The sequence below is a fragment of the Ochlerotatus camptorhynchus genome, unplaced genomic scaffold, assembly GCF_037179485.1.
Source record: "Ochlerotatus camptorhynchus isolate MF236.1 unplaced genomic scaffold, CSIRO-AGI_Acam_v1.1 ptg000261l, whole genome shotgun sequence".
NCBI lineage: Eukaryota > Metazoa > Arthropoda > Insecta > Diptera > Culicidae > Ochlerotatus > Ochlerotatus camptorhynchus.
Genome location: NW_027040751.1, coordinates 925,905 through 950,005, shown reverse-complemented (window position 1 = coordinate 950,005; position 24,101 = coordinate 925,905). Strand labels below are relative to the sequence as shown.

The 24,101-nt window shown below is 38.6% G+C and overlaps 2 protein-coding genes across 7 annotated transcripts in view; both read left to right on the top strand.

Moving 5' to 3' along the window:
- Positions 1–24,101, top strand: part of Bin1 (histone deacetylase complex subunit SAP18) — a 263,399-nt gene that overhangs the window by 208,278 nt on the left and 31,020 nt on the right. The window lies entirely within an intron of this gene.
- pum (pumilio) overlaps positions 1–24,101 on the top strand; it is a 375,688-nt gene that overhangs the window by 344,001 nt on the left and 7,586 nt on the right. For all 6 annotated transcript variants that reach the window (XM_065226777.1, XM_065226774.1, XM_065226776.1 and 3 more), the window contains 3 exons: positions 5,696–5,906; positions 20,136–21,266; positions 21,354–21,522. In XM_065226777.1, coding sequence (XP_065082849.1) covers positions 5,696–5,906; positions 20,136–21,266; positions 21,354–21,522 — 1,511 coding nt within the window. The remainder of the gene's footprint in view (positions 1–5,695; positions 5,907–20,135; positions 21,267–21,353; positions 21,523–24,101) is intronic.

Sequence of the window (24,101 nt, the reverse complement as noted above, 5' to 3'; positions counted from 1 at the left end):
AATTATTGCAAAATAATTTCATCCGATGAAATCTCCGGTGAAAACTGCACCGTCCGTACCCGTTCAAGATGCTTCCTATTGCACTCGCTCGCTTGTGTCTGCCGAGCTAATGAAGTGGTTAAAGTGAAGAGATCAGCTGCTGCTACTGCTGTACGTCCCTCCTTCTCATGTGGGGTGTAAACAGTAGACGACCTGTCTGGATGGTCTTTCGAGTTGAATGATCCATTAATCATAATCAGCGGGCGTTCCTTCGCGGAGCGTTGCTCTGAAGGAAGCGGTGGGTGTTAAGTGTAAATCAAAGTGTTTATTTTGACAGTTGTTTGATTCTAAGGTTGGAAACCTTTTACACCAGCCCGATGTCAGCCATATGTTTGTCAGATGTTTTAAAAAGGGTTGGTAATACTAAATAATCCATCCTTGATGCATACCACTATAAGTGAATTAAGTAGCATGTGGGTTATCTCATTTGACGTAAAGTCATTTGGCATTAAGATCGTATGTCATCACGGTTATTTAGCTTCAGTTGGTGATAATTATGACGAAAATCCGAAAATTTATCTTGGATCTGAATTTTTACCCATATTTTTTTCAATTAAAAAAATAACCCATCCAGGAGAACATTGAAAACATATCTACAAATAACAACAACAACAAAAAATTAATTTCCAATAAAAAAATCAGAAATGCGAGCATACCACATCAACCACTTTGATTGAATATGTAATGAATAATGTAAACGAGTCGTTCACATTTTGTTTAATTAAGCAGTGCTATCGTAACCATTTGTCGCCATCATATTATGTTTGTTCACCTTTGTAAATTAATTATATATTCGATGCTACGCTTGATGTAATGCAGTAATTGAATGCTTAAATTCGATTGTTTTTATTTTCTGATTTATAACGGGTGTTCAATAAAAAATGAGAATTTTTTTCAGCCATAGCTAGTAAAAATTTTTTGTTTTCAATGAATTCAGTACTTCTTTTTATTAAAAACATAATTTTTATTCTTCAAAAAAACGTCAATGAAGGGGCCCTGGTCAGCCGTACGACGCAACTTAGTCGCGATGCTCTCACAAGAACGCTGGACGGCACTGAAATCATTCTCATTTTTTATTGAACACCCGTTATACCATTTATACTAATTTATTCTAGTTCCGTTAAAGGGTGTCCACGATGAAATTGCCACACTATGAAATTGCTCTAACTTTTTAACCGTTGGGTAGAATTTAATGAAAATTTGGGTGGATTTAGTTCATAGTGCATTATTTACATCCTGCAAGTTTTAAAGTCCTGTGATCAAAACTCGCGGAAATGGAGTCGAAAGAACAGCTCGTGCGTGATAAAATCTTGCGCATTCATCACGAGAACAAGGATCTCTCGCATCGTTCCATCGCTAAAACGTTGGGAATCGCGAATTCCACGGTGTCGCGAGTGATTAAGCGGTTCGAGGAACGGTTGACCACCGATCGGAAGCCCAGAAGTGAAGGAAAAAGTATTCCGTACAACACCAAAAATCACAACCGCGTAGTTGGGGCCTTCAACCGAAATCCGAACGCCTCCGTTAGGGATGTGGCTAAGAAGCTGCACCTAAGCCGAAGTTTTGTCCAGAAGGCCAAAACTAAGGCTGGGCTTCGAACGTTCAAGGTACAAAAGGCCCCTAATCGCGACGAGAAGCAGAACAAGTCCGCCAAAACCCGTGCCAGGAAGTTGTACCTCAACATGCTGACGAAAGTTGAATGCTGCATCATGGACGACGAAACATATGTGAAGGCCGACTTCAAACAGATCCCTGGCAACCTGTTTTTCACGGCCAAGGATAAGTTCAGCGTTCCGGAGCATGTCCGCACTCAGAAGATGTCCAAATTTGCGAAGAAATTCCTGGTTTGGCAAGCCATCTGCACGTGCGGGAAGCGGAGTGCACCTTTCGTGACCCAGGACACGATGAACGGACAGGTGTACATAAAAGAGTGCCTCCAGAAGCGGCTGCTTCCTCTCCTGAAGGCCCACAACGTCCCAACAATCTTCTGGCCGGATTTGGCCTCATGCCACTACTCCAAGGACGTGCTGAAGTGGTATGCGGACAATAAGGTCAATTTCGTGCCGAAAATTTTCAACCCTCCCAACACTCCGGAGCTCCGCCCCATCGAGAAGTACTGGGCGATTATGAAGCAGCACCTTCTTAAACGACCTAAGGTAGTGAAGACAGTCGAGGAACTGAAGAAAGTATGGGTTTACATGCAAAAAACGGTTGATTCACAGGTTGTGCAGAATCTTATGGCCGGGGTTAAGGCCAAGGTGCGGGCATTTGCGTATGGACTGTAAATAAAATTGTAAAATGAAGTTTAATAGTTATTTCTCAATCCCTGAAAATTTGATGGCAATCGGATGAAAACTCGAATTTTGCGAATCAATTTTGTGTGTGGCAATTTCATCGTGGACACCCTTTACCTTGGAAGCAGATCTATGTTTGAAAGGTCTTTCTCTGTGCAGAAATAAGAACACAGAAGAAAATCCTGAAGTTAAGTGTGATTTTGCTATGAAATCCATTGGAAGCTTTTGGCTGTCTTTTGGCGATCGTATAAGAAAGTTTGCCAGTGTTCTTGGTATGTTGTCTTCGCTTTAATGTATTCCATTTCCTCTTTTAATTTATCTGAACTACTGCTTGAAGATCCTTCAGTCTTTTGGACCTGCAATCTCATTATAAATTCTACGAATGCTCTTTGAAGTTCTCAAAATTTTACGAAACGGGCGAATTCATTTGCGTGTAACTTCCAAACCCGCTTAGAAAATTACCATAAAAAGTTTTATCAACCTATTCTGGTTATCATCCTAACCTTATGTGATATGGTTGAATCATAGGTGGTATCGTCAATGTATAGTACTCTTTTATTAGGGGTTTCTATAAATTCCACCGTCGTATAAGAACATCCCACAAACACTTTAACTGATTAATTGCAGAATCTGGGCTGGTAGAGAGTCACTTTTTAGTGACCTGGTCACTTTTTTCAAGCCAGTCACTAAAAAGTCTCGTTTTCTTAATGCCAAGTCACTAAAGTCACTTTTTCTTGTAGTAAGTCACTATTTTGAACTTTTTTAAACGTGAATTTATTTCAAGATTGATCATTCTTCTGGATAGGCCTACATTTTGTTCTATTTTTGAACAATTCGAAGTTGACGACCTGGTATAGAGTTTTTGTTACGTTTAATCATTCTTCTCTATCTACAAGGTGTCCACTCATTTGGCTAAATAAAGTTCCCTGAGTTTTCCAGGTTTTTCCATAACTTTGGCGGATAATTTCCAGAGAATGCTATTTATGAAATGCGTTAAAAATATGTTTTTAACGCTAATGTTTTTAATATATGAAAATCAGTTTTAAAAAAAAACAGCTAGATTTGATATCATTAAATGTTGAAGTTGAACACTTACTTCATTTTAGTAAGTCTAAGGTCACAACATTTTTAGTGTCTTGACGTTTCGTACTAATAAAAATTAGGAAACTTTAATGAAGTTCTATTGATCTCAGAAAAGCTAGATCTAGAGATCTTTAGGGAATTCCAGAGATCTTAAGGAGAAGTCCCCGAAACTTTAACCCAGACCGTTGAATTGGTTTAAAAATCTTTAAACGTGAGTTTAGACAAATTTAGGATAGTTCCATGATGAAAACCCATAAAATGTTCCGAAAGATTCAGTACAGAGAACTTCAGAAAATTTATGAAAACTTCAGAAATATTTCAGGAACTTCACAGAAATCCAGAGAATTCCAGGGAAGTTTAAATGTGTTTACGAGAATTCCATTTATTTTAAAGCAGAGCCGAAATCTTTATTAGAGTTGATAGTTTTAGGGAAGCTCCGAGAACATGAAGACAGATCAGAGAATCAATGGTCAGTTCTGAAAATTTCATGTAAATTGCAGAAACCGGAATGTCCGGAAACTTCGGTTTGCTCAGAGAAAATTTCTGGAACGCAATAAAAAATTTATGTACATCCGGAAAATGTGAGAGTATTTCAAGGGTGTTATGTGATGGGAATTTCAAAATCTAAAAACAAATCGAAAATTGTATTAGCTTGGAGGTTTAGTCATAAACTTTCTATTGAATCGTACGCTTTAAAGGTTCCTATCGTACATATTTAAGTGTTTATGAGAATCTAATTGAATGAGTCTAAAACATCAAACATTTATTTTGTAAGCCATCAGAACGACTAATTTTCTACCCTTAGGTCACTTTTTGGTCACTTTTTTACAACTATAAGTTACTATTTGGTCACTTATTTCTTCAACATAGTCACTAAAATTATTATTCTTGACAGCATTGATCGCTACCAGCCCTGCAGAATAAACATGTGTCCAGCACGGTGTCTCTGAAAGAAAACCTTATTAAACAAATCAGTATCGCACCAAACGAAAGCTTAAGCTTGCCGCTTTCATCTTAAGCAAGTATCGAAATTTTCTATCGGGAGGTCTAGAACAATATCGAAAAATTACTCCCGAGGTGCATATAAGATTTCGTTTGGTGGGTGTTTCAGCGATACTGATTTTTTCAAATAATTTTATTCTACCAGAGACACCGTGCCAGCTGTACGAGTTTTGCCTGAATAAGCTGTTATTCAGCTACGATTGTTTGTTCTAAGTGCTAGAGTTGGTGCTTTATTCTTATCAATACCTACCGAACAAACATTCAAACAAGTGCATGCATAATTATCCTTCCCTTTCCATGGCGTCAAATCATCCGTTTGCATCGGTTCCGCGAAACACCTGCCAAGTGGAGAAAGCACTAATTATAGCATAGAATGTAGCACTTAACCGTGACAGTGTATGATATACATACATCTATATTGTCTACGTTTTAATTGCTAGAAAACTATCGACCAGAAACTAATCAGTTTCGCTACCAACAACAATAACAACAACAACTAGGAACAACCTGCAGGCAAGCATGATGAGCGCGATTATTATTAATATTGCACCACCTTTTTTTTATTGCTACTGGCTGATGCTCATTTCGCACCGCTGTACCTACTTTTTGCTAAGCGTGCCAACTGTTGGCACTTGGATCTCTAATTAAATGCTGTTGTAACGTGCAGGCAGCTCCTGAGCAGTCCTCCTTCCGCGCTCCTGCTATGAAGAGGCTGGTTCGAGTAACGAGTAAGAAATAATTTCTCGTTCTATTTTCCCGGTAATAAGCCGAAGCGTTTTGCCGCGCTTGGCAGACGATTCATCGTTCCATTGAGAACCACTTGAATGTTAGTTTGCTGGACTCATGACGATGATGAAGGCGTTTTCTTCCCTCGGCTGTAACACCTGTACTGTATATTCTGGAACATGATCATCAATCTGAGACTGAGAGGTTTCCTTTCCCTTCCTACCTTTATTGCATCCTCAACCTGATTGTAAAGACACACATGTAAACATACTTATCTGTACGTTTCAAACTACTATTTTTGGTTCGTGAAAATCTCATAAGTACACTAAGCTCTAGGTTAAGAACTGTACATAATGTCAATAATTCCCTAATGTTTGTTTGTATATTATTTTCTTTCTCTTTTTTCTTCTCATTCCGAACAACAACCGAAATATATCACATTCACATTCAAATCATACAAATCAAAATTATTACCAATCAAACCATGTAAAAAAATCCGATCACACGCGATTTCCCTCGCCGTCGCCATCGTCGTCGTCGCACGCATGCAGGTGATATCGGCCTTCTACGATCAGAGCGGCTCGCTGGTGATGGGACCTCGCACCGGAACGCCGATGCGGCTGGTGAGTCCGGCGCCCCCGGTGCTGGTTCCGCCGGGTGCGGGTGGTCCGCGCGCTCCACAAGCCCCACCAACGATCTATCCACCGCAGCCCCAGACACAACAGAGCATGTACTCCGCACAGAATGGATCCAACATTGGAGGTAACTGGATTAGAATTCACTTCTTTGTTTGTATATTATCACACACATGTCATACATACACACTCACACATGCGTGTGTCTTCTTAACCTTGATGACAAACATACATAATTTCCCGTAAATATTGTATTGCATTGTATAGAGTTGAATAACATCCTTCACTGTTTTTCGTCGATGTTGGCAGGGACGTTGAATCGTCGGACGTCACACAGTTAATAATTTGAAAATATGTAATTAGTTCCATACTGGTTATTAATGTTGTACTTGCTTAGTGATTTTAATCGATTTGATATACTTTAAATAATACGTGATTCGCTGGCAAAAAAAAAATTACATTTCGTTAAGATGATCGCATATTTTGTAAATTTGGTCAGCTGTTGTTTGATCTTGAAAATAATACATCACCATGTGGATTGTAAAAATTGGTTCCTTAAAATATTACAAATAATTTAATGAATATTTTCAAAATTATGAGGTACATTTTCCAAAAACCGAAACCCTACTTATGAAAAATTAATACAGGGTGGCCAGCGAACCAAGAAAACCGGAAAATATCCGGGAAAACCTGGGAAAACGGGTTTTCTACAAGAGAACCGAGAAACTTAAATTAACCATATAATAGGAACAAATTTTTACATCAGAATTTCTGAATAAACTATTAAAGTGATTATTTACCAAATGATTGTCTTGCTCTGTTTGCTGCAGAATTTTCTTCAGTTTCCCGTCCTATTGTTTTTAGAATTGAATCACTCAGCAAATTGATTTTGGTCGTTTCAATTTCAGATGTAAAGTGCATGACCTTAAAAAAATATTGAAGATGCTGCAGTTTCGAAACAAATATTTGTAAAAGCCGAAACTGAACTATTCTTTTCCGGGGTTTTAATTTTTCGTTTTTCAAAATTCTTTTTATATGAATTCCAGAATTAGCTTGGAACTCTGCTTTGAGTTATCATCGAATTCTTCTGAAATTAACCAGAAAACACTCCGCGTAATAATTACCGTTGAATTCTTTTTGGAATTTCCTTGAAACCCTTTTTAAGACATTTGATTGTAATCCTTCTTAGAATTCCCTTGAGCCTATTCGGAACCTTTGATTCCTTTGAAATTCTTTTTTAAATTTTCATTTAATTCTATTCAAAGCAGCAGAAACTTTTCGAAAGTTTGTTTAGAAACCCCTTGGAGTATTTTAAAGAATTTCGATCGAATTTTTTTGCAATCAATTTTGTTTGAGCTCTGTGATGAATCTTTCGCACTAGGGTTGAAATTATCCCCAGAACACTCTTAGAAATCTGTTTCTTGTTGAATTCTCATCATAATTCTTCTTAAAATGCATCTGTCATTTTCCTCACGAACTCCATAAAAATCACCTCAGAATCACGTAGGAATTTTTCTTACAGTTTTGTTTTCACAACTCATTTTGAAATCTTCTAAAATTACCTAAGAATTTAATAAAACTTGCATTTTTCTCCATAGAAATCCCTCCAAATTCATCTAACAATTTCTAAAGCCTTCATGTCAGAATAATGCTGGAATTCTGCTCACTTCTCCTTCGAAAATTATGTGGGAATCCTCCTCAATATTTGTTTGAAATCAACACTTTGAATACCTTTAAATTTTACTAATAAATTCAGGGTTTGTCCGCAAGATTATATCGATTGTTCTGTAATTTGTTATAACCCTAATTATGACTCCACGACCCATAACTATGATATATATTTTTTCAAATCTATGATCTTATTTTTTTTAAATCTCACATTTTAACTTTTTTTTTTCCAAATCTTGCATCACGAAGATTGTTATTAATCACACATTTTGAAGAAAAGTTCAGGGTTGGTAGTGAGTCACTTTTTAGTGACTTGGTCACTTGTTTCAAGCAAGTCACTAAAAAGTCTCCTTTTTTAAGGCCAAGTCACTTGGCACACGACGGTCTAAAGTCACTTTTTCTTGTAATCAGTCGTTTTTTGAAGATTTTAAAGATTCAAGATTGATCATTCTTCTTGCAGTGTGTAGGAAAGGCCTACATTTTGCTATGATTTTTGAACAATTCGAATTTGATGACCTCGTATAGATTTTTTTACGTATAATCGTCTTTCTCTATCTACAGGGTATCCAATCATTTGGCTAAATATAGTTTTCCAGGTTTTTCCATTACTTTGACGGATAATTTCCAGATTTCTAATAAGAAAGCTATTTATGAAATGCGTTAAAAATATGTTTTTTTTTTGTAAAACAACAACAACAATTAACGCAAACGTGACAATTAACGCAAGACATGACAATCAGTTTTAAAGAAACAGCTTTACTTAAAATCTATAATCGTGAGTTTAGACAAATTTAGGATAATTCCATTATGTGCTGAAATAAAATCGAGGACCCTTAAGATGTTCCGAGAGATTCTGTACAGAGACCTTCAGAAAATTTATGAAAACTTCAGAAATATTTCAGAAACTTCACAGAAATCCAGAGAATTCCTGGGAAGTTTAAAGGTGTTCACGGGAATTCCATTCGGTAATGCTTTAAAAGCAGAACCGAGATCTTCATTAGAATTGAGAGCTTTAGAGCACCGAGAACATCAAGACAGATCATAGAAGTAGTACCGATATTTTCAAGAAATTCCAGAGAACTTCTAAGAAATTTAGATAATTTTAGATTGTTTCGTTATATTCAGTGCAGTTTCGAGGACGATCAGATAGCATCACAAAAATCCTATTAACTTTAGGAAATTTGCAGCGACTAGCAAGGAGTTCCTTGTAATTAAGGGATATTCCGGATATTGAGAAGATTCAGGGAATTATAAATGCATATCAGAAAATTTACCGGAACATTTGATAAATTTGGAGAAATTAAGGTAAGCATAGAAAACTTCAGGGCTGAACTTTCCAGGGAAAATTAGTAATATAAGGCAAAGTTCCGTGAGCGTTTATAAACTTTATAAAACTCAAGGAAAATTGTAGAACTCAAAGGCAATTCAATTAATTCCAGTAAAATGGGTTCTATTAAAAAAATACTAAGATATTCAGGGCAGTCTAGAGAATTTTAAGGAAATTTAGAAATATTTTGGGCGGTTTTTAAAACGTCAGGAAACTCTAGACTATTAAAGAAGCTATGAATTAGTTTCGAAAATTGACAATTCTTGAGTGAAAATCATAGAACTATATTGATTATTTCGTTGCAGGAGCTTAAAGAAGGTCCTGAAATTTTAGAATAACTTTGAAATCTTCAAAGAAGAACAGAGATCTTCATAAAAGTCTATGGAACTTAAGGGAAGATCCGAGAACTTCAGGAACTTATATAGACATTTCGGGAGCATTTCAAATAAGTTGAGTAAAGCTCCAAAAACAAGGGGAATTCCAGGGGAGTTCAGTTCCATTAGTTTCACTAAATTGGCGGAAAATGTAAAGAAGTTCCCAAATTTTTAGAGAATTTTAGAGATGTTAAGAAAATTATTGAGGTTTTCACGTAACTCCAGAAGTTCACGGAAGCTTAAACATTTTTAGAATTAAGTTCAATTAATTTCAGGTTAGTACAACAAGCTTCATGAGAACTGCAAACACTTTAGAGAAGTTTCGAGAACTTCAAGAAAGATATTGGTCTCGCTAAAAAGCTAAACAAAAAATTTAATAAAAAACATACATTCTCAGAGCAGAGATATTCCAGAGCAGTGAAATTACATAAATTTTAAAGAAATTTAGAGAAATTCAGTGAATGTTTAAAACTTTAGAAAAGATTCATGATCGTAAGGAAAATTGTGGAAACATTAGGAAGTCCGAAAATGTTTGGAGACGTTAAAAACAACGATGAGAAGTATTGTGAGCATCAGGCTAGTTTCTCAAACAACAAAACAACTTCAACGCAACTTCAGGAATATTTTGGGAACTTTCAAGTTGTTCTGAAGACCTCAAAATAGTCCATTACATATTCAACGGAGATTTCGCACGAAAATTCGCTTGGAGTTCTCCTCATCATTCGCTCGTATTCTCCCGAAACTCTCATGGAATTATTTCAGAAATTCACTTGGAACGTTTGTCTGAATTCTCTAAAAAAAAAATCATAAGAATATAGTTAGAATACTTTTCGCAACTATCCAACGAATCAAATTTTCTTTTAATTGTTCTAGAAATTACCTTGAAATTCTCCTCAGCAAGAAATCCTATAGAAAGATTCTTATAATTTTAACTGAATTCGTTTTAGATTTCTTTTTTAATCTCACTCCTTCCCTTGGAATTCTACTCACATTGAAAGCCTCCTAAGAATTCATTTTCATTTTTCCTCACAAATTCCTTAGATTTCTCTCCTTAATTTGTTTGGCAATCTCTCCTGGAATTATTTTTCGAATTTCTTTGAAAATCTCCTGGAGTTATTCTCAGATTTAATTGCAATACTCCTTTTAGCATCCCCTTTAGGGGGTAAGTATTCACCAAAAAATTACGATGACTTATGCTCCGATTTCAAATGTGTGAATGAAAATAACTAGGAATATTGAAAATGCATTCTTTTCTTTAGAATATCACTAGTAAAAAAAAATATTAAATTTCCTTAGTAATGATAAGATTCTCTGAGACTTCCAGGTATTTTCAGGAGACATAGAATTCCCTGGGAATTCCCGGGTTTTCAAGATTTTCCAGACAGTAGACACTTGGAGATTTAGTCATAAACTTTCTATTGAATCTTTCGTTTTGAAGGTTCCTATCGATTATATTTAAATGATTATGAGATTCTAATTGATTAAGTCTAAATATCTTCCCTTAGGTCACTTTTTAGTCACTTTTTTACAACTATATGTCACTATTTGGTCACTTATTTCTTAACATGGTCACTAAAATCACTATTTTTGACAGCATTGATCGCTACCAGCCCTGAAAGTTCTAGTTTCAGACTCTACTCAAATGTTAAAGACCCAGAAACTTAGTATCTTCGTAAATATTTGTTTTTTTATCCTTTCAGTAAATAACCTTTCAGTAATATTCTTCAAGTATTGGTCTATTGGACGTGGATGTTAAATTTTATGAATCATGTTAAGTTTCACGTTGAGCAAGTTGCAACGTTAGTAGGTTTTACATATTTTTTCATGTTTACACCCAACCGGCGGATGTAAGATTCGCTTACAATTAAAGGGCGAACACGAAATTATTGCGACACCGAAAATGTCATGCCAATTTTCTTATAATATTTAGAATCAAACCAAAATTTTAGGGTAGTTTTATACATATATTTACTTCAAAATTCAAAAGAAAAGTTAATCGATGGAGCCTTGAGTGTAAAATTGAACGCATTTTCGCTTGATGCCCTCCATCAAAGTCTTTACAGTGTCATCCGGTACCAGTTTCTCAGTTTTTTTTTCCATTTTCTTAACATGTCCTTCTCGTCTTTGACTGTCTTCTTGCTCTTCCGAAGTTCCCGCTTCATTATTGCCCAGTACTGCTCCACCGGGCGCAGCTCCGGACAGTTTGGCGGATTCATGTCCTTTGGAACAAAATGGACAGAATTGGCCTCATACCACTCCAGGACACTTTTAGAATAGTGGCATGATGCCAAATCTGGCCAAAATAGCGGAGCTTCGTCGTGCTCCTGCAAGAACGGCAAAAGGCGCTTCTCGAGGCACTCAGATTTGTAGATCTCGCCATTTACTGTGCCCTTTGTCACGAAAGGCTCACTCCTCAGTCCGCAAGAGCAGATGGCCTGCCAAATGAGATATTTGGAGGCGAACTTCGACATTTTCTTCTTCTTAAATTTGTCGTCCACATCGAACTTGCTCTTGCCGGTGAAAAACTCCAACCCCGGAATTTGCTTAAAATCGGCTTTTATATACGTTTCGTCGTCCATCACACAGCAGCCATATTTTGTTAGCATCTTCTCGTAGAGCTTCCGTGCCCGAGTTTTAGCCGTCGATTGTTCTGTACCTTGTATGTATGCAGTCCAGCTCTCTTCTTTGCATTCTGGACGTAGCTCTGCGACATGCCGATCTTTTTAGCCAAATCACGGCTTGAGACGTTGGGATTTGCTTTAATCATCCGCTTCACCTTTCCCTCCGTCTTTTTGTTCTCCAGTCCCGGTTTTCTTCCAGCTCCTTTGCCGTGGTCCAACGTCAACCGCTCCTGGAACCGCTTCAACACTCTGGAGACGGTTGAATGGTGAATGTTCAAGATTTTTCCCAACTGCCGGTGCGACAGGTCAGGAAATTCCAGGTGTTTGGAAAGAATTTGTTCTCTCAACTCGCGTTGGTTCACCTCCATTTTCGTTGAATCGAAAAACACGACTTCGAGTTTGACAGCATGTACACAATACACATCAATGAGAAAGTGTGCAAAATTTGGTTGATTTTTACCCAATGGTAAAAAAGTTATGCCCTGTTGAATGTGTCGCAATAATTTCGTGTTCGCCCTTTATGTGGGATTCATCATCAGAGGATGTTAGTGGAGACCGTATGAACCGAGGATGCGATATACCTAGCTGCGGTCCAATGCAAGAAAATTGGAGACCGAAAAATGTAGAGTGTATTAGTGAGGTAAATTAGTTATGTCGAAAAAAATAGGAAACAGATTGCCGACTGGTCTCGAACCACAAACGTTGCGATTATCAGACCTGTACTTTCTTCACTACTCTCTCCATGCTTCTGAATATTGGTAGCCTAAAAGCAAACAAGAAGCGATAATTTTTTCGCATACTCGACTTCGTATGCTTTTTCTGCTGGAGAGATTCGAGGCAAGTGTGTGCGTCATTCTACAATGTTCTACAATGTGCGTCGTTCTACAAGCTTACTGGTATAGTCGAAAGCGTAGATAGAACACGAAATAAAAAAGACAAAAAACCATTACATCGCCTGCATGGTCAATTTCTAACATTCGTTGCGATGTTCATGAACAGAGGATGATAGGAAACGGAACTAACATTCATTGTAATAGATTTTTGGTTTGCGTGTATCTTTGTATATCAGCGGGAGTACTGAAAGGTTAATATTTATGTTAGTATAGACAACGGAGTGCAGACACATTTTCATTATCCGATATCCCTAACAATTTCCTCTAATTCTCATTTGTTTCAAGTACATTTTTTTCAAATTAAATCTCTCATTCTTCACAATTCTGTCTTATAATTTATTCATCCAGATAGCTTTTGACCTAGTGGCCTTAATCTCTGTTACTCAATAAATTCTAGCGCAAAAAATGATAGACATTGATTTTTCAAAGTATCTCTAGAGATTGGTTTTGAATACATTAAGTGACTCATAAAGTTTAATTTATACTTACAGCTTTAAAAAATACTTTCTGTAATTTTGCTTTTTTATCACAAAAAACCTCCAAAAATTTAAAGTTGGCTGCGATTTTAAAAAGGCGTACAATTTCGTTTTATGTTCAATAATAAAAACCAAGAAATTTTTAAGATTTGAACCGGGAATATCTTATGTGTTTCAAAACACATTATTCAATATTGATCTAAGCTAAGCTGTTGCACACTTCTGTATTCTTGTTTTGATACTATAATAATGATAAATGATAGCATCTATAATGGAATACGTTAGTAGTCTATAACCTTAGAGATAGTAATTTCCATTTATTTCCACTATCTTATTTCTTTATCTTGGACATATGCGCAGAAGACTTTTTCAGTTTCTGGTACTAACTAATATGCTATTGTGTTAAAGTAACAATTCTCGATGAACATTTCAAATTGTCCTATCTGCTTTGATCGATTCTCTTCATCGACTTTCTCTTTTCATAACCACTGCTATGCAAACAGATTTCACGCTAATTCTACCACATAGTTTGATAAAGGAGGTTCTTATCTAGCGTCCAAAACGTCAAATACAACAGGGAAAGGTTTTGCAGCTAAGTTATTAACGAAAGAGAAAGTCGATGAAGAGAATCGATCAAAGCAGATAGGACCATTTGAAATGTTCATCGAGAATTCTGTAGTTCTCTGAATCTTGATGGAACTTCTCGAAGAAAAATTTTCAAAGCGTTTTTGAAATTTTCAAATATTTGACTTCCTTTGCGCTCGACATTCACAACATAGGACTACCGAAAATTCTGACTTACGTGTGAGAATCATCGTCTTGATAAGATCTGCCTATGTTGGAATACACATGAACTTTAAAGCATCGTCGAGGTGCTTCTAGACGGTGTTAAGTGGGCAACTACTTTTACACCACCGTAGAGTTAATTTACAAAAAAAAAAATGAGTTCCGTTACTCAGTTTCGCTAGAACCCCGGCTACTCATAATAGACTGAGTAAACATCAGCTCGAAAGTGAGTAAACGTGACTAATTTTGTTTAAATTTTTCTTTTTCGAGTCGATTTTTACTCAGTCTACTCATGGATTAAGAAGTTTCAGCTAAATTTTGCGGTCACGTAAAAAAGCACGCAATGGTAACGGTGTCATATGAATGTTATTTTTATCACTGAAAATAAAATTTAGTATATACAACGTTCGTTTGATCATTGTTTTTATCTGCAACGAAATAGATTCGTACTTTTTATGAATCTAGTTTCGTTAGAAATGCAGGGCTGTTACAACAAGCGTGGATTTCGCGATTTTCGCGGATTTGTTGCGGATTTGATTATTTAGTCGCGAAAATTGCGGAAACTTTAGATGATATCGCGAAAATTGCGACGGGATTGATGTGCTAAAGTCTGTTCCATTTAGAATTTGGCCGCACAAAATAGGTCATTTCTCCAAGGGGAAATAAAGTACAAAAACGCGTCATTGGGGGCGACCCCGGCGTAGTGGTTAACATCCATACCTCTCACGCCAATGTCACGAGTTCAAATCTCACCCCCGGAAAAGTCACGAATGACCCAAGAGTGTTAAAGTGACAATAATAATTAAAAAAAAAAAAAAGAACGCTAAACGTTTCATTTTGTAGGATTTTTATTTATTATTATTCGTCAGCTTTTCGGTTGAATTTTCGAACTTTTCGTTGAATTCCTCCCATCATGTCTTACTGTCAACATTAACTGTCATCTTTTTCCACCACTTCTCCAAATCAGATGCTTTTTTTTATTGTTTTGCCACATTTCTTCAGTTTACGCTTAATAATGCCTAAAAATTTTTGGTTTTACGAAAATCTGGACAATTTGGTGGATTGACACTTTTTTCAATAAAATCGACATTATTCTACTACTCGGTCCATGGCCACACTTCGACAGCCTCATAGTGTGCGAAGGGTCCGCAGGTTGCCTTCTACTTGGTCGATCCACCTTGCCCGCTGCGCGCCTCTTCTTCTTGTTCCTGATAGGTCGCTTTCGAAAACCATTTTCACTGTGTCTTCGTGCGACATTCTTACGACGTGCCCAGTAGTCAAATTTTTGCAATGTGGACGATGTATGGTTCTCCCAGCAGCTAGGGCGATTCGTGGTTAATTCGCCTCCTCCACGTTCCGTAATCCATCTGCACTCCACCGTAGATGGTACGCAACACCTTCCGTTCGAAAACACTACACTAGCATAGTCCAGGTCTCGTGGCCGTAGAGGACCACCGGTCTAATCAGCGTCTTGTAGACAGTCAACTGCGTGCGGTGGCGAATTTTATTCGGCCGGAGCGTCCTCCGGAGTCCAAAGTAGGCACGGTTCCCTGCCATAATGCGTCTTTGAATTTCTGTGCTGGTATCATTTTCTGCGATCACCACGAACTCATCGACCTCCTCGATTTCGTCACCGTCAATCTGAACTCGGGGTGGGAGGCTAACATTGTCTTCCCTAGAACCTCTTCCTCTCATCTATTTCGTCTTCGATGCGTTAATGGCAAGTCCAATCCGCCTAGCTTCAGCCTTCAGTCTGATGTACGTTTTCGCCATCGTCTCAAAGTTTCGTGCCATGATTTCGATGTAATCGGCGAAGCCAAGAAGCATCTGAAGATCGTTTAATTTGTTAAATAGGTACGTAGCGGGTACATAACATTATAATTTTTAATTAATGAGTTTGACCTTTCCGGAACATATTTAGACCATGTCGTAGGCATATATTTATTAACAAGGCATAGTCATGTTAAAGTTGCATTCTGGGGCTTCAAGAATATAAATATCAAAAGATTGGCATTGACCTCTGTCTGTTGATTCTTCGAAATAGTTATGCGTTGTCAACAAAGATTAATCAGTACACATCTAGGGATTTCGAACTGGGGACATAGGGCCATTAACGATGTATGTCCCTTTCGACTGTTCACTGAATGCGATAGGCTTGTTCAGTCTTGTAAGCGGTCACGGTAGTCGACACATTTTTCTGTGATAATTGACTGCCTTTGCCTCCGACACTTGCAAAACAAGCTTTCATAGTACAGTACCAAACTAAAATGTCATATGACAGGCTCTGTCATACGACACTGTCGCCGAAGACCGTCACGAATGTATGTATTTTTGTTTTGATCATAATAAGAGCTGCTGATTGTGTGCTTGTGTGAATTCTGAAAATAGCAAGCAATGATGTCCTAGTAATAATATTTCTGATCAGAAATGGTTTGATTTACACCAAATTGAGGAATTACAACGAAATCACACATGTCATATGATAGCTATTTGATAATTTTCTTTTAGCTCGAATGTTATTTCACCGCTCGTGTTGTGTGAGAGAGACGACGGTAGAGCATTAGTGTTCGAATACAAACAGACTGTCGCGCACGACAACGAAGCGAGTGTAGTAAAAAACGTCGACTGTTTCAACCCCTGGGCTTGTTATTTGTCTTCCTTTCGGATTCTATATTTTGGAGTGAAAATAATTAGGAGAACACTATGAGCCTAATTTAACATCATATCATGCTTGCAAAAGCATGACAAAATAACATTAATTAGACCGTTACATTGGTAAAGCTTATGTTCTTCCAGTGAAAGACGATTTATTATTGAAAATTTATTTAAAACACTCCGAACACGATGCTTCCGGTGAATTGTGTAACGGCTAAGTGTCAATGTTTGAAAAACCATTGCTCAGGAATGTATCGATCAATTTTGAAGTTTCACCAATAAACGACTGAGCTATGATTTTTCAAACATTGCATGTTTGCTGCTACAAATTTTACCGGAGACATCGTGTTTAGAGTGTTAACACGAAACGCGATACAAAAAGGTCAACCAACTTTTTAGCTTCACAGACGAATTTTGATGCATAGGGGGAAATGCATGTAATGTCGGCCTAAATGTACCTAATGTGGGCCCATACATAAATTCAGTAATCGATTAAATTTTCAATAGCGACCAAAAATATCCATAAGTACCGTCAAAATGACGCGTTCATCTAGATAAAATTGATAAATAGCAGATTTTTAGTGATGGGCCCAATCTTAGATCCATAGGCCAACATTAGAGCCATTTCCTCTATGACGGAGAAAATTCTTCTTTTCGTGGCGTAGCGAATGTAAAGGTTCAGTGCTAATAAAACATTAGCGGTTGATTATTGGGAACTATTTCGTAAGATACTTGTCTGAGAGCGGGAATAGTACAAAAGGGAGTCAAGTTTGGACCGGCGTCAAATATGGTACCTTTACGGTAGTATAGTAAAGTGGGACAAGAGTACGCAGGCAGCAAAAGTACGCACATACAGGTAAACGACATGATGGACCAATGAGTGTGAATAGGATTGAAACCTCTACTGGATACAAGCTTACTAGAAAAATATTGTGTATTTTGAATAATCCAAACTAAAAATATTACCTAAATATACCTCGGACTGGGAATCGAACTCAGCTGCTTCCCGTATGGTCTTTCTTTATAGCTGCGTCTTTACCGACTGTACTAAGGGAGGCCCTATATAATTAGGTTAATTTAGCTCTTCCAAACAATGGATCGTATGAATACGGAGTGTAAAGAAACTCTCCCGTGCTTTTCTTATGGGGAAAGTAAAGTGAACTCTTTTCTTCATACGGACAAATATATCTAATACATGAACAACAGTGATGATTTTTACTCTTTTCTTCGTAAGTTCGTTCCCCACGTTCCCCATGAAGCGTACCTAACAGCTACTGATGATGTATCTACTCCAGTTTCTGAGATTTTTACTCGTTTGACGATCATACACAAAGACTTCTTACAATGTGCTGTGCGCGGGAGCACGATACGATCGTATGAAAGCAAAAAATGCAGTCAACCTCCTTCCCAAACTAGCAAATGTCGACCAGTCGGTATGCTCCGATTCCCGAGACGTTAATGTGGAACACTGAGAGATAGAGAGAGAGAGAGAGCAATGCACCTCCAACCCGGGCGAACGTTATACCAGTAATCAAGTAATTGATGCCCTTAATACCTTCTAATATCGGAGACGGCGGATGCTGCACTGCAACGATCTCGAAGATACAGAAGGTGACGCTGATTTCTCCGCATCAGGGATGCACATATTGAGCTTGACGAGATGCATCATGGTAGTAGAAACTGGCGGACTGGTCCGGTGATGGATGGACGGACATAAATGCAGAAATCCGGTTGTCTGCAACCGGGCGGGCATATGACTATAATTGAGATGAAAGTCACTTTATCGTACACACACACACACATACACACAAATTCCAGATTATTGATAACAGTAGTGCTATCTAATTTATGAGACAGTGAGTAATTCAATATGGGCGAAAGCATGTCATCATCATCCCTTCGCTCCGTTTGATGGTGTCATGAAAATGAACTGTGAAGAAAGCTGTGATCAGATTGTACTTTTATCATTATTGCAACATTATTTGTTCACCTGTTGAGTTGTTGGGAGGGCGAGCTTTGAAATTTTAATTAATTTGTAATAATGTGGAATGTGCAACACAAATAAAACTTTAATTTTCCGCTGACTTATTTTAAGGTAGGCTTCCACACCGAAAACAGTTTTCATGTAGCTTCCATTGGAAACGCACATGATTTTCATCAATAATCAAAATTAATGGAATTCATCTGAATTTCACATAACATTTATGCGATCACATTAATTTTATATGATTTTTCATATGAATTTCATGGACCTCATAATATTCATGTGATTTTGTGGTGTGATTTTGCTGCTATGTGATCATAGGAAAGCTATGTGAAAATCACATGGATTTCATCCATTAGATATGTGATAAATTTTTTGAGTGCAGAATGAATAAATCCACTTAAGGGAACATGCATAAATCACGTAGCATTTTAGGGTGAAGGGGAGGAGGTTCAGAAGTTGTGAGTAACCATGTATTAGGTATAGTCACTACGAGGAGGGAAGGGTATCTAAAATTTGTTACGTCATTTATGGTTAGTACCATCATCTACGTCAACGATAAACATAAACATTGCACTTCGTTCCTTGAATGCGCATGCTGAATGATATACGGATCCTTATTTGACAGCTGGCCCAAATAAGTAATCGATATGGGATGTCATTTTTTATATAGATTTTAAACATACCACGTCATTAGAACCCTAATATGCTGTATCGTTTGAAGACCCAACTATATGTACATTGGAATGAACGTAAATTTGAACTTTAGACCTAGCGTTGTAAACAAAGTAAACCAAAATGTACACAAGAATCAAATGTAAACTTGATGTTTCATAATGAGCCATGTAAATCAGCTAACATTGAGGCTACATTGTGTTAACTTATAGAAAGATGTATCATTAATGATTTTGAGTGTATAATTTTAAACAACGTTTTTTATTCGCTTTAAGCGTCAGGTCTGAACTGTTCCACTTCGATGATCGGTGGTGGTGGTGGTGGGTGGCAATCAATATTAATTGTTTTCGAGAAAACGAAACCCACTATATGCGGTCTGAGCATTGCAAATTTTCAATTTTCCATTTTCCCTTTTATGCAATTGATATAACCGAGCTGCCGCCACCACCAAAGTCGTTTCTAAAAATCACTGTAACGTGAAGCAACGGACGCGAGGGTTATGGTTATTGCACGAAAGTTTCTGTACCTACCTACCTAACTCAAGTCGTAATATAGTCCACCAGGTAAATGAAACAATTTCGACTGCTACTGCTGCCGTTTTTCATAATCAATTGGTTCGGTTGAAAACCGTCGTCATCGGTGGTCCCCCCCGTAAGCAAGCAGCACCCAAACTGTCGTTTCTCAACTTCAATTACTGACTGTTAAGCAATACCTGTGTACATTTTACTTTTCACTTCAAGAGACAAAATTAGCAACCGATCATCCGTGAAAATGAGGTTATGCTTTATCGTTTTCCTGTTTTGCAATGAATCGACATGTTTTCCCCAATAAACACAACAATTATGCAACACTTCCGCTAACCGAAACCATTTCTCTTCTACCATCCCCTGCTTGTAGGTCTGGCCCTAAGCACATCGTCACTGACTGCACGGAGGGACTCATTCGATCGCAACACATCGGCCTTCAGTCCATCCTTGGACTACACATCGGCGTCGACGAATGCCGTGGTGAACAATGCGGCCGCAGCAGCTGCAGCCGCTGCCCGGAAGTGGCCCGTTGGAGCGGGCAGCTACGGAGGACTTAGCGCGGTTACTGCTTCAGGTAGTCCACTCGGTGCCTCAATCACTCCTCCGCCCGTTTCGGGACTGGGAGCTCTGGTCACAAGTCGTGCGCCAGGCGCCGAAACCAAGTACCGTCAGGTCAATCAGCTAGCTCCGGGTATTTCGGCCAATGCTATGTTCGGATCGAGTAATTCACTCTTTTCCAAACTATCCGGTTCGGTAGTAAGACCCACAACCGCAGCGGCAGCTGCCGTAGCAGCCGTTGCCGGAGCTGCTCCTGGAATGGATCGCCCACCCGGACGCTCACGACTATTGGAAGACTTCCGGAATCAACGCTATCCGAATCTTCAGTTGCGTGATCTCACCAATCATATCGTGGAATTCTCACAGGATCAGCATGGCTCGCGATTCATTCAACAGAAACTGGAACGAGCGACTACGGCTGAGAAACAATTGGTGTTCAACGAGATCCTCGGAGCGGCGTACAGTTTAATGACTGATGTGTTCGGCAACTACGTCATTCAAAAATTCTTCGAATTTGGCTCTCCGGAACAGAAGCAAGCCCTTGCGCAGCAAGTCAAAGGACACGTACTCCCACTGGCACTGCAGATGTACGGTTGCAGAGTCATCCAGAAGGCCTTGGAAAGCATTCCAGCCGAACAACAGCAGGAAATCGTTCGGGAACTGGACGGTCACGTACTGAAGTGCGTCAAGGATCAAAACGGAAACCACGTGGTGCAAAAGTGTATCGAGTGCGTCGAACCGGTTGCACTGCAGTTCATCATCGATGCTTTCCGCAATCAGGTCTACTCGTTGAGCACACATCCGTACGGGTGCCGGGTCATCCAGCGGATACTTGAGCACTGCACCCAGGAACAAACGGCGCCAATTCTAGCCGAGTTGCATGCCACTACGGAGCAGTTGATCCAAGATCAGTACGGAAACTACGTTATCCAGCATGTATTGGGTAAGTGATCCGAACATCAATCCCATTCATTAAACAAAGGAAAGTAGGTAATGGTTTTACGTCCTATTTTTTTCGCCTCGTTCACAGAGCATGGAAAGCCGGAGGACAAATCGGTGCTGATCGCCGCTGTGCGGGGAAAGGTACTGATTCTGTCACAGCACAAGTTCGCTTCCAACGTGGTGGAGAAGTGCGTTACACATGCAACAAGAGCTGAGCGGGCACTGCTGATCGAGGAAGTGTGCTCCTTCAATGATGCGTAAGTATTCTTTGGATCGAACCGGAACCATCTTTGTATGAATTGCTGGCTTTATGTGTTCTTAGTAGAACTTATGCCACAGTGTTTCTTTAACATGTCTACGCGAACGGTGGGCGCATAACTGTACAATGTTCGCCAGGAGCCATAGTAGTTAAATAAGAGCTTTCTGAGTATACCGCAGAACTCGCGGAACGACTGATTTATCCATTCCTATCTGGAGCCCTTTATTTCCCTGAAAATGTCCGAAACTGTTCTGAAAATCCGCGAGTCTTTCTGAGGTGCCTCTGCCTTGTCCGTGGTTCAATAAATCTTGCTAGGGTTACATGAAATTCGCTGAACTTGTCTAGCTTATCCTAAGCATACTCAGCTTTTTTGAAAATACACTCCAGTTTCCTACAACTCAGACGTCATTTCGATTGAATGAGCCGTGTTCGTGCTATGATTTATTGAAAAATATTGAAAACGTAATTTTTTTTATTTAGGCGGGTCAAAATGGTCGAATTCGAGCACAATCCAAGTAACCATAAAGCAAAAAGTGCAATTTAATGCTGATTTAAAGTTGATACATACATTTGAAGCCGTAGGGGAAGGAGAGGCATAATGAACAGTGAGCATCCCGCACTTTGGCTCTGGATCAGCTGCATGAAACAAATCAACTGGTAGTAGGTTCAACATCATTATGATTTTGATCCTACCACCAAACAATTTGTTCCGAACGGCCGGAAATCCAAGCTGGTGCTCACTATGCCCCACCTGTTCACTATGCCGCTCTTACCCCTATATATGCCTTATATTGCAAAAAGGAGGGTCTTTATCGGGATATTAATGGGATTGGTGGTTACGTGGAAAACTAGATAGAGCTGGCATTAGGGCGTAACAGCTTTGGTAAACAATGACTTTTATCGACAATTTCTAGGAACTCACGGCACGCCCACGCAAACCTACATAACCGTCGGGTAGGAGAAGTCTTCCTCTACCCGATGGTGCTGTTGATTTGCGTTGGCGAGCCTTAACTTTCTAGATATCATCTAATGAAGTCATTTTTTACTTAAGCTGTTACGCCCTAATTCCAGTTCTATCTAGAATTATGCGAAATTTCATGGAATTCTAGAGGTACAATCTTAAATTTGTTTATTTTTTCCGTTATTTGGCCTGGAACTACTCTTCTGGGCTGAAGATTCTTGGACTCCTTCGTTTTCAACTTCCGGGGTTTCCTAAACTACTCTGAAATTTCCTGAGTTACTAAGTATATATTCGCAAAATTCCCTGAGAAACTTGAAATTTTCTAAATTTCTTCAAAGGTTTCCCTGAAAGCTTTTATAATCCTTTCCCAACAAGCATTTTAACTGATTATATACTAAAAACGCGTCCTTTTTCACTACGCCTTATTCTATCCCCATTGCTATTATAAATCTGCCCTCTTCACTAACAAACTCCTGTGACACTTATAAGATGGGAGGTCGTAGAGTTCTCTGCATCTCTCTTAAGTAAGTTTCCAACTAACACTCCTTCCCATCCGCAGCAGTTGAAAGGACGTGGCCAGGACAGTTCTCGATAATTGGAGATAGTGCTACTTCCATCTAAGAGATCAAGATCAATCCCAAATCTCGGTCAATAAGGTAACGGGCGGAGGTGACAATACTCTCAAACAATTGCCTAGGACTTGTACCACATACGAATTTGTGCAACTTGCTTAATGTGAATGCGGATGCGAAAAAATAAGCCTCTTTTCAGACGAACAGGCTTATTTTTGGTTGCTACTATTCATCTTACAATGTTTGTTGGGTTGGGTTCCGCTCAGTTTTTCGTAGACTTTTCAGAAGTGGCTCTAAAGGTCCTCTTAGAATTCCAAGAAATTCACACAAGAAAAGTTGAGTGGCATTGTGAGTTTGTGCGAGCTTTTCAACCTCTGACTGGCCTTATCCAGCTTTCCACGTTCGGTAATGGCCTCCTGCATGGTTCTTAACATGCAACCTTCACTGTAGTTTTTGACGCACTGGAGACATATCTTGATCGAATAAGTAGATATCGTTTCATTTTCCGCTGTTCGTGGGAGAGGGGAAAGGGAGGAGTGAAAATCCGAACCACTAATTAGTGTATGTAACTAATGTGAAGTATGCATTTGGCGACCATGCATGCCACCATTGCCGTTTTGAATTTTTCTGAAGTACCCTAAATTTCTTTGAAATTCTTCTGGATTTCTTTGAAATTCTCCTTAACTTCTCTGAGGATACTTTAGTCTTCATGTGGTTCTCTAAACTACTCTAATGTTCCTCGAATTTAACTCTGAAGTTAACTGAAGTTTTCTTATGTTCTTCTGGGCTTATCTTAAGATTTCATTGAATTTTTTGCAGTTCTCCTTAACCTCTCCCTGAACTTTGAAGCTCATTGAATTTCTCTAAAGTATGCTGAGCAGCTTTGAAAGTTTCCCTGGACTTCCCTCATGATCCTCTGCATTTATCTGAGGACAATGACTTGAGTTTTTCTGATGCTCCCTCGAACTTCATTAAAGGTTACTGAACTTCTCTGCGATGCGTATACTTGTCTGCGCTCCACGCCAACCGGATCAGTAGCGAACA